Here is a 10,264-nt window from a genome sequence, read left to right on the forward strand (position 1 = left end):
CTCTGACCACAATAGTGGACAAAGGTTTGCTACATTTTGATTGGATCTTGGTGGACTAACATAAGCAAACTCTCCAACGCCATCAGATAAAGATGCCAGGACAACAGCCAGACACCTCTTAGAGGGCAAGAAAAAGACCTCTGGTACAAAGCCCGGGAAGGACATGACTTCTCATTGGTCAAAATGTAGTTTCTGCCTTTCACCCACCAACAGACTGTTTTGGCCTGTGACCGCCATAAAAATTCCTTAGGACCTCTGGATGCAGCAGCAGTGGGTGAAACAAAGAGAGATCACAGAGTTCCATCCAAATCCATTCATAACTATGTTCTCAAACCTTAAACTGATGCAAACTACAACACACACATCTTATACTTATTCAGAGAAATAAGTATTCTCAGTGACAGCAACGTGTAGTGCAACATCTTACACGAACTCAGCTGTTAATGGACAAATGAATGCATGCGTGACGGTTCAATCTTCTTCCATCATGTTTGGACTTAATGTGTTCGTAACATTGCCAAATGTATTCTGGTTGTGGTTTGGTAAGTGAAAAATGCACCAGTAAAACTTTAGTGACACTTTTGTAAATGTGTGTTTGGACTATGCAATTAAGTTACACAATAGTAAAGAAGGCTGGGCCACACTGTGTCCCCCCACTCTGATGGAAACAGCCAGTCACAGCACTGAAATGGAGAAGCACCAGATTGCAATCTCCTCCTCATCGGAAAGAGATAAAGGTACCTTCCCAAAAGAGTCCTGTCCGGGAAAGGACACTAACAGATCAACAAATTCTGAGTCTTTCGTCCAGAGAGACTGTAACCGATATCTGTTCTTAGTCTGAGACACTAGCAGATACACTCGTTCTGAGTCTCCCATCCCGAGAGACAGAAACATCAATGTTCTGAGCCTCTGGCCTATGCGGGAAGAGGCAATAACAGATACAACGTCCAGAGTCTCCAGCTTGTGAGGCAGAAACAGATATGACCCCGTTCTGAGTCTTCAGCCTGTGAGGAGAGAGATATTCTACGTTTAGAGTCTTTGTCCAGCAAGACAACAGCAGATGCAACACGTCCTGAGTCTCCATCCTAGAGAGACGAAGCGGATCGACCAAGTTCTGAGTCTCTAGCCCAGAGAGGCAGAAGACACACAGACATTTGCAACAAGGTTAAGCTCCGGTGAGCAAACCTTCACGTCAAGGTACTTTTGCTTGCGTGTTTCAGGCAAGGATCTTCTGCACCTACTCCAGGGCCACATCTGCGTGTTCTAGATTTTAGGACCCTTTGGTGCTCCAGGAGATCAGCATCCTACAATGCTTTGTGTTCAAGACTGTTGAATCGGATTCCTGCTCTTTTCCCCACTGCATTGTTACCAGCACAACCAGTGAAAGAAGTCACCACCACCGGACTGCTCAACCACAGAGAACGTAAATATCACTTATCCAAACCTCTTCCAGAGACCTTGGCATTGTTTGTTATATTATAAGTATATGACTTTCTAATATACATTAGATATTATATAGCTGATTGCAGTTGATAGCAAATAATCTTTCACATATTTGTTTGATGCATAATACGGTTCTTCACTGTACTTGTTTCAGAGTAGCAACAGTTTATCTTTCCAGATAACGTAGCTCTCACATTGCAACACCCAACATAATCACTTATATTTTATGCATCTTACGCACTTTATTCCTTTTTCATTCATGGTATTCATTTAGTAGTTGTTGATTACTCTTGTCTATCTTTTGTTAATAAAAGCTATTTTATTACACTTGTGTCTTCCTTGTGTTGATGATACAATCTTTCTTATGTGATGTACTCATAACCACACCTTAAGATATGATATGATCCAAATATCATAACGTCATTGGTGACGTGAGTATCCATCACTACACTATTTCGCCTCCCTAGGTTGGCGAAAGCAAATTCACTACAGGACAGACTGTTAGGTTAGGGAAGACAAGTGTCATAGATTTGATAGTGATAAAATTAAATTGAAGGGGATAATTGTTAAAAACATTCTATTGTTATTCTCTCATAACATTTACAATTGAAAAATTAAATTTTCATTTTTAAACATAATAACAGTTACAATTGCTAGACATGTTTTGTCCCATGTCTCAAGAATCAGTGGTAGGCATGTAATAAACCAATAAGATATTACTGCATATGCTAATTATGGGGGCAGTCATGGCATAATGCCACAGCCATATCACCCTGCTGCCCAAGACTGGTTGCCCACTGAAGCTAAACAGGGTTGAGCCTGGTCAGTACCTGGATGGGAAACCTCCTGGGAAAACTAGGTTGCTGCTGGAAGAGGTGTTATTGAGGCCAGCAGGGGGTGCTCACCCTGTGGTCTGTGTGGATCCTAGCGCCCCAGTGTAGTGATGGGGACGCTATACTGTGAACAAGCACCGTCTTTCGGATGAGACGTTAAACCGAGGTCCTGACTCTCTGTGGTCATTAAAAATCCCATGGCACATCTCGTAAAGAGTAGGGGTGTAACCCCAGTGTCCTGGCCAAATTGCCGCCACTGGCCCTTGTCAATCATGGCCTCCTGATAATCCCCACTCACTGAATTGGCTCCGTCTTTCTCTCCTCTCCACCTGTAGCTAGTGTGTGGTGAGCGCACTGGCGTTGTTGTACTGTGGCTGCCGTCGCATCATCCAGGTGGATGCTGCACACTGGTGGTGGTTGAGGAGAGACCCCCTACATGATTGTATCATCTGATCCTTAATGCTATCATCTGATCCTTAACTTTATTTTTCTTTAGGACGTCACTTCCTGTTTGTTGCTGCCGTGTGTTTTGAGTTTGAGCTCCGTCAAGTTAATTCTTTATCGTCTATTTTTTATCTTAAAATACATTTTATACACCATCATTATAACGGGTGAATATATCCTCTATCGAATTCTACAACAAAAACAATCAGAGCGCCTTGTTATCACTAGTTTTATTTTGATTTCCCGAGTCCGCTATTAGCATATAGCCCGTTAGCATCGCCAGCGTGGTTGCCGCTAATCTCGCTTACATTGCTAATACTCTATTCACATGCATTACCATTGTTTTACTCACGGTTACTTGCTTTAATGGCGGATGTGTGTCTATCTTTGAGTGCAGGTTAGGACACGTTCCAGCTCTTTCCAGAACAGGACGAGATCTTCCCAGATGTCCTTCACTCCGGTGCTGGGACACCACGGACCCTGGGTGCACCTGCAGCGGAGGACGCGAGCTAGGCCCCGGGCGATGACCTCTCCCCCTCCGCCACCTCCGGTCTTCGAGATCTCCACCCGGAACCGCTTCACTCCCCTCCGCAAGACGGAACGCGACGCTGTGATCATCGGAGATAACACTTGCTGTTTCAAAACACTTGACGTGACAAATTCTTCCCATATTTTCATTTTGTTGTACTATATAATAGCAGGTGCACAGATAGATTGCCATCTTGGCTTGAAAAAGACTGCCAGAAAACTGAAAGGTATTAAATTCACACATTTAATCTAATACTTTCTGTGGAAGATGGAATTTGGATACATTAAAATGCATCAGCCAGATCATCACATATATAGGAAAGCTATAATGTAGCCATGAAGTAATAACAATATTAAAATGCTTATATATTCTGTTTTATTTTGTAACTACGGTTGGCTACAGTTTTAATATTTCCTAATCTATAATGCCTGCAGTAACAATTAATGCAAACTGGAGACCATGTGTAATGTTTTGTAACTGTGCATACATCCTGTTCTGTGTATTTAAAGTGTTCCCAGTCCCAAGTTCTCTGTCCGCTGTTAAACGTCATCCTGAGTTCGTCTGCCTTGGTTCATGGAATTAAAAGTCTTGTTAAAGTATTCTCCAGCGTCTCGTCGTTCCTCTCTAGTGGATTGTGACAGAACAGCGGACCGATACAGAAAGTGAGCGGCGCCTTTTTCCCCGTTTGTTTTTTGGTTTTCTGAAAAGAGTTTTGTTTTTGTTTTTTTCCCGTGCGTTTCTCACCGCCATAATGGAGGAACGAGCACTGTTCATCACAGTGGCTCAAGCGAGCCCAGACCCTATCGTCTTCGCAAGGGCGTTTGTGCCGCTTGCCCTCACCAGCTCCCTCGAGGGGGAAACCCTCGCGACGCTGTTCCGGATCGGGATGACGTTCCATCATCCCACGGAGCTCCCAGACACGACCGACCTCGACTGGAAGGAGACAGTCATCCGGTGTCTGGAGAGTCTCCGATCCCGTCAATTCAGTCGGCTGTTAATATGGCAAGCCCATTAAACATTAATGTGGCAAGCCCGCCGGACGTTAATGTGGCAAGCCCATCGGATGTCCATGTGGAGCTCGCTCCAGTGTCGGCTCCAGCCCCAAAACTCACTCCCGTCCAGCTCCTCGAAAGCTCTTTGCTGTGCCTGCTCCTCCAGAGCACCCTCTAGTGCCAGCACCACGTAAGTGCTACCCAGATCCCCAGTTAAACCCACGGAGGGCTCCTGATCCCGAGTATAGCCCACGGAGGGCTCCTGATCCCGAGTATAGCCCAGGGAGGGCGGGCTCCTGTTCCCCAGTTAAGCCCAGGGAGGGCTCCTGTTCCCGAGTATAGCCCAGGGAGGGCTCCTGATTCCCCGATAAGCCCAGGGAGGGCTCCTGATCCCCCGTTAAGCCCATGGAGGACTCCTGATCCCCCGTTAAGCCCAGGGAGGGCTTCAGGCCCCGTGTACAGCCCTGTAAATTTCCCCAAGTATTTTTGGGGGTAGTAAGGCTCCAGCTGTAGAGGCCGAGGCATGGGCTGGGGCCGCGGCCTCGGAGGCTGCTCCACCATGGCCTCCCGAGTCCCCTGCTCCGCCATGGCCTCCCGTGTCTGTCCTGAGAGACCTCCAGAGCGCCCACCCCCCTTCCCCGTTGGATGTTATATGGCGTGAGGACACGCCTTCCGGAGGGGGGCGTTATGTCAGACTCTGTTCCATGTTTTGTCTGTGTATTGTTGATTTCTTCACAGGTGTTTCCCATGTTTAATTTCCATTGATCCCAGGAGTGTCTTGTCATCCTGTTCTGTGTATTTAAAGTGTTCCCAGTCCCAAGTTCTCTGTCCGCTGTTAAACATCATCCTGAGTTTGTCTCCCTTGGTTCATGGAATTAAAAGTCTTGTTAAAATATTCTCCAGCGTCTCCTCGTTCCTCTCTAGTGGATTGTGACACAGACCAAGGCTGCATCTCCTTGCTAGTTTTACTTGATCTATAGTGTCGAACGCAGCACTAAGATCATGACATACCTGTATAATTTTGTAATCGATTTATGAGTATTTAAGATGGTTTAGATCCTACCTGTCCAATCGCTACCACTTAGGAGTCATCTCAATTATCACCAGTAAAGTATGGAGTGCCACAAGGATCTGTCCTGGGTCCTCTGCTATTTTCAATATACATGTTGCCCCTTGGTAATATTATTAGAAAATACGGGATTAGTAATGGTTAGAGAGTCAGACTTGTAATCCAAAGGTCATGGGTTCGAGTCTAAGGTCTGGCAGGAATTGTCGGTGGGGGGAGTGAACTTCTTCCCGGGCGCTGCAGCACAAATGGCTGCCCACTGCTCCAGGTGTGTGTTCACGGTGTGTGTGTTTTCACTACTGTGTGTGTGCACTTGGATGGGTGAAATACAGAGCACAAATTCAGAGTATGGGTCACCATACCATACTTGGCCACATGTCACTTTCACTTAATTAAATGTGGGTGCTTATGTAAAAAAAAAATACATAAAACTTTATTTCTTATTACACTTGCATATACATATGAATGCTAATAAGTTTGCATCACAACAAGACAGGTTACAAAGGGTATAATGGAATACACTTAGGCAAGGCAGGTCATAAATTCTTTAAATACAAAACCCAATACACACAATACTCCCCGATACACAGTGCTTAATTTGAGCCGGATCCTGTTCCGGAAAATGTCAGATTTTGGATTTTTGCATTCTGGTAGGCTATTTGTTTTTAAAGGTCCGGCATTAACAAGTGCATTAGATCATGACAGTGCGTGCGTGCATACGAGACAGAGTGATTGCGGGTTTATGTTGATGTATATTTGTAGCATGATTTGTAGATTATGTATTGGTCCTCAACATATTATTGACCAATCAGCTTTCTTAAGTTCAAAATCGCTCTCCTTGATTAGTGCTACTGCTTAACCCACTCTCTCCACTCTTTTGTGAGCAGCTGAACGTTTGGGCAGGGTGTAATAATACCAGAAATAATACAAAATAAAGTTAAATATTATAATGTATAAACACTATAATCATAGCCTAGTTCCCCTCACTCCAAAACAAATCATTTAAATGTAACGGTATGCAGAACAGATCAAGAATGAAAAAAATATATAAAGCTAAAGAAACCAAACAAAGTGAAACTGAAAGTACCGTTGGTCTCTGTAGACCAGGGGTGTCCAAACTCAGTCCTGGAGGGCCGGTGTCCTGCAGAGTTTAGCTCCAACTTGCCTCAACACACCTGCCTTTAAGTTTCTAGTTCTTGATTAGCTGCTTCAGGTGTGACTAATTGGGGTTGGAGCTAAACTCTTCATAACCCTCCAGGACTGAGTTTGGACACCCATGCTGTAGACCAACAGCAGCTGTAAACCGGTTATACTACAGACTCTTTATATTGATACGTTTGGCTGACTGTATTTTATTTTGATAATGAACAGACTGCGATGGCAAGTTTGAATGGCTAGAATAGGTGGTGTGTGTACGCGTGCGAGGCGCTAGTGCGATCAAACAGCTGACACATTAAATACTCCATTTTTGGTCATACAGATAAGAGTAAAAGACAACCCCCAAAGTGTTAAAAATAATTAATAATAATAAAAAAAAAACTAACACTAGATTCTCTATTCTTTTTATATTCTATTTCTTTTCTTTTTATTTATTTTACAATTAACAAAAGCAAAAAAGGCCTCTAACACTAGCTTGCTCTATTCTTTTTCTATTCTATCTGTTTTCTTTTTATTGATTAGGCCTATATAATTACAAAAAACCTTGCTACGTGTACTACGTTAAGCTGAGACTTGTTATAGCACTTGTATATCATTGCTCTTTTGTTGATTTTGATTGCTTCCATTGTCCTCATTTGTAAGTCGCTTTGGAAGCGTCTGCTAAATGACTAAATGTAAATGTTTACTTTTATTTTTGCACACTAATAAAAAGAACATTTGTGTTTTTGTAATTAGCAAACAAACAGGATGCGTGTTCTGTCATCTCGGTTCTCGGTTTCCTTTCCGTGAACTTGTTTGCCTCACATCTGTATTATATCTGTTTTATAACGTCACCGTTTAGTGACGTCATTGAATGTTCCGGGAAAACTGACGTTGTATTGTCAGTGTCGGTCACGGTGCCTTTTAACTGCTGATTTTGATCCGGCAATATTTCATTTACAAATTAAGCACTGCCGATACACAAGCAGGTAATCACACCATAAATTAGTTAATCACCTTCAAGTGATACACTACAATCAGCACACTTCTGTGGTAAACTTTTAAGGGAATTGTTGCACATTGCTCAATGCCATTACAATAAACCAAACAAACAAAATGAAAACACAATTCCAAAGAAATACAATACAATACAAACGAAAACAAAATACAATTGAATTGAATGTTGGCCGTGTATACACACACACACACACACACATATATAGTATGCATGAAAATACGTATTTTTCAATTAAAGACAGCTTAGAAATTTAATATGGGCTGCTTTTGGTGCTTGACACCTTTTTATTGGTAATTTTGTGTTTCAAGAATAAGGTCCAAGTTAAGAAATATGCTATTAGTTACTTAAATATAAAATGTTTTTCTTTATTTAACAACATTACAATAGTGAAAGACGACATCCCTTACTGATCACGTCTCTTGCGCGGCAGGATGTTGGACTCATGAAAAATAATCACGTAGTTTGTATTCACCAAAACTGATTTACTGAACTGAAAACACAGACGGAATTGGCGTTAGCGTGAGCACCGCTTGCTGTGAGCCGGCAGAGGATTACGCAGCCTTCCTCGGAACAGTTATGTTCACGATTTCTGATTTACTTAACGTATACTGCGTGAGGGGGGCTGTGATTGGATGATGACAGGTATCGTGATCATTCTCAAGTGATCAGCACTGCTGCTGTTGTATCAGTCAGTGGTTAGATCAGCGTAGCAGTCAAAAAACGGGACAAGGGAAGTCACGTACGGGACAAATCAATTAGGCCCAAAATACGGGACATCCTGACTAATACGGGAGGGTTGGCAACCCTATATGCCACAGCAATATTATATATGTAAAATAAAAAACAAACAGATTTCAGCAATGAAACTGAACACAAAATAATGAACTAAAGTGATATTATTAATAATTAATCATATATTCTTGTATTTAGTTTACATGCACATTAGCATCTATTCTTTTGAAAGTATGAAGTCCCTTTTCTAATTCCAACATTAACACACAATGTTAAAAAACAATATCGTATATATTATAATAAATGACAAAGGCACAAAAAAAAGCTCTATAAGACCACTTACATTCTCAAGAAAAAAAATATTACATTGTGTCTAGCCCAGCTGCTCTTCTAATTTCGAAAGCAGTTGCTGCCAGTTCATTTACTCCTTCTCTTAGAAGGTACTGAATAGAAGCAAAGGACAACACTGCAGCAACAGCACTGCCCACACCTGGAAGGAGACTCAACAAATCTTTCAAGGTAGCAAGTGTTACAACCTCAACACAGGTATTTATTGTGATTATTGCCTTTTTTTTTATCATAGCAGCCATCTTTGATTTGTCCCGAAATTCCAGCAAGGGCTTGCTTACTTTTTCTGTAAGCCTTTTCAGTGATCTGTCATCCAAACCAAATGCATAGTAGCATCTGGTGAGGAAAAGCAACACAATAGTTGTATCACATGCTACTGATAGTCCAGGCAAAGGGACGGCTGCTATGCCAGCAGAGGCAAGAGATACAGCCCAGATCAGACCTTTAAACATTTTGATCTTCTTCTCAAGACATTCAGCAGAGCACACAGGCCAGGCTTGTAGAAGAGCAGATCTCTTATGTTCTGGGAGCTCTTCTGCTAGTGTGTTTTGAAGTATTTCAAAATCATATTTATCCAAGAAAAAAGAGGAAATCAAGAAAACTTTGGGGTTTCCCATTTTTTGTAGGTTTTTTTGACAATCCTCTCTTATTTTGGCAAGCACTTTCAGCTTATCAAATCGTTTGTTCTCCTTTTGCTCTGCACGGATGTCATTGTCAATCTTAGAACGAACAAAGTAAAAGCTTTTCTTGCATTTTCTTATTTCTTTAGCCAGCATGACGTCATTCTCCATGAACCTCTCCGAGTTCAAGATGATGAAGAAATCATAGGTGTTAAATTTGACATCTTTAAGGTATTTTTTTGCTTTGAAAGTTGGACTTCCTATTCCAGGCAGGTCCCAGATCTTCACATTTGGCATTCCAGGATGCTCATACATGGTGGGCTTCATTGTAGTTTCTGTGACTCCAGTAGGAGCAAATCCATCATCATCTTTACGTAGACCTCTAAGTGCATTTATAAAGGAAGATTTCCCAGCTCCTGTCTTTCCAGTCACAGCGATGATAAGTGAGACATTTACGAGCTCGTAAATTTTGTCTTTAGCTTTTGCTGTAGCCCGTTCCCATGTAGACTCGCATGATGCAGTTATTGCCTCATCGACCGCAGAGTCTCGAGTAGCCATGTTTTAAACTGCAAAGTTTGTACAAATACCTTAAATATTAATTCATTCTTGAAAGTTAAAGAATGTAAGAATGTTAATTAGAATGTTGATAAGAATACGAATGTTAATAATCTGTTATAATAATCAAGAGGTACGGTAGTGTGATCCTCATTCAGTGCTTATGGTGTTTGTTTAATAAATGGCGTGAAGAGAGTGGCTTAGAAGCCTTGTTATGTTTTGAAGGTGTTGTTCTGCTGTTCCAAGAGTCAGGTTGGACCAGTAATTCTATATTTAGTTAAGTTAATCAAATAACATTTGAATGGCTATAAAATCTTCCAGTGAGACACTATACATGGGAGATAAAACTGAATGTAAATCTAAAGAAACAATTGAGCAAATTGGTATCTAAGATTGTCCACTGATCTCGTAAAGATTAACAGTACAAGGACAATAACTTTGGTCAAATGTGACAAAAGCTTGAATCAAAAATGCTTTTAGAAAAAAATTGGTTTGCTGTTTAGTGCTCAGCTAGTGTCCTGTGATTAATGATGACATTAAAAGCATT

At 41.7% G+C, this 10,264-nt stretch overlaps 1 protein-coding gene across 1 annotated transcript; it reads right to left on the reverse strand.

The window, feature by feature from the left end:
• Positions 1–8,556: 8,556 nt before the first annotated feature.
• LOC107748605 (interferon-inducible GTPase 5-like) lies at positions 8,557–9,720 on the reverse strand. Its single transcript, XM_016563483.1, has one exon. The coding sequence runs from the start codon at positions 9,718–9,720 to the stop codon at positions 8,557–8,559; it is 1,164 nt and encodes a 387-aa protein (XP_016418969.1).
• Between the last annotated feature and the right edge of the window lie 544 nt (positions 9,721–10,264).

Source organism: Sinocyclocheilus rhinocerous, unplaced genomic scaffold, assembly GCF_001515625.1.
Source record: "Sinocyclocheilus rhinocerous isolate Xijiao unplaced genomic scaffold, SAMN03320098_v1.1 scaffold2575, whole genome shotgun sequence".
Classification (NCBI taxonomy): domain Eukaryota; kingdom Metazoa; phylum Chordata; class Actinopteri; order Cypriniformes; family Cyprinidae; genus Sinocyclocheilus; species Sinocyclocheilus rhinocerous.

Bases quoted from the DNA above. Each gene is read 5' to 3' on its own strand.
- LOC107748605 (XM_016563483.1), bottom strand. From the start codon at position 9,720: ATGGCTACTCGAGACTCTGCGGTCGATGAGGCAATAACTGCATCATGC.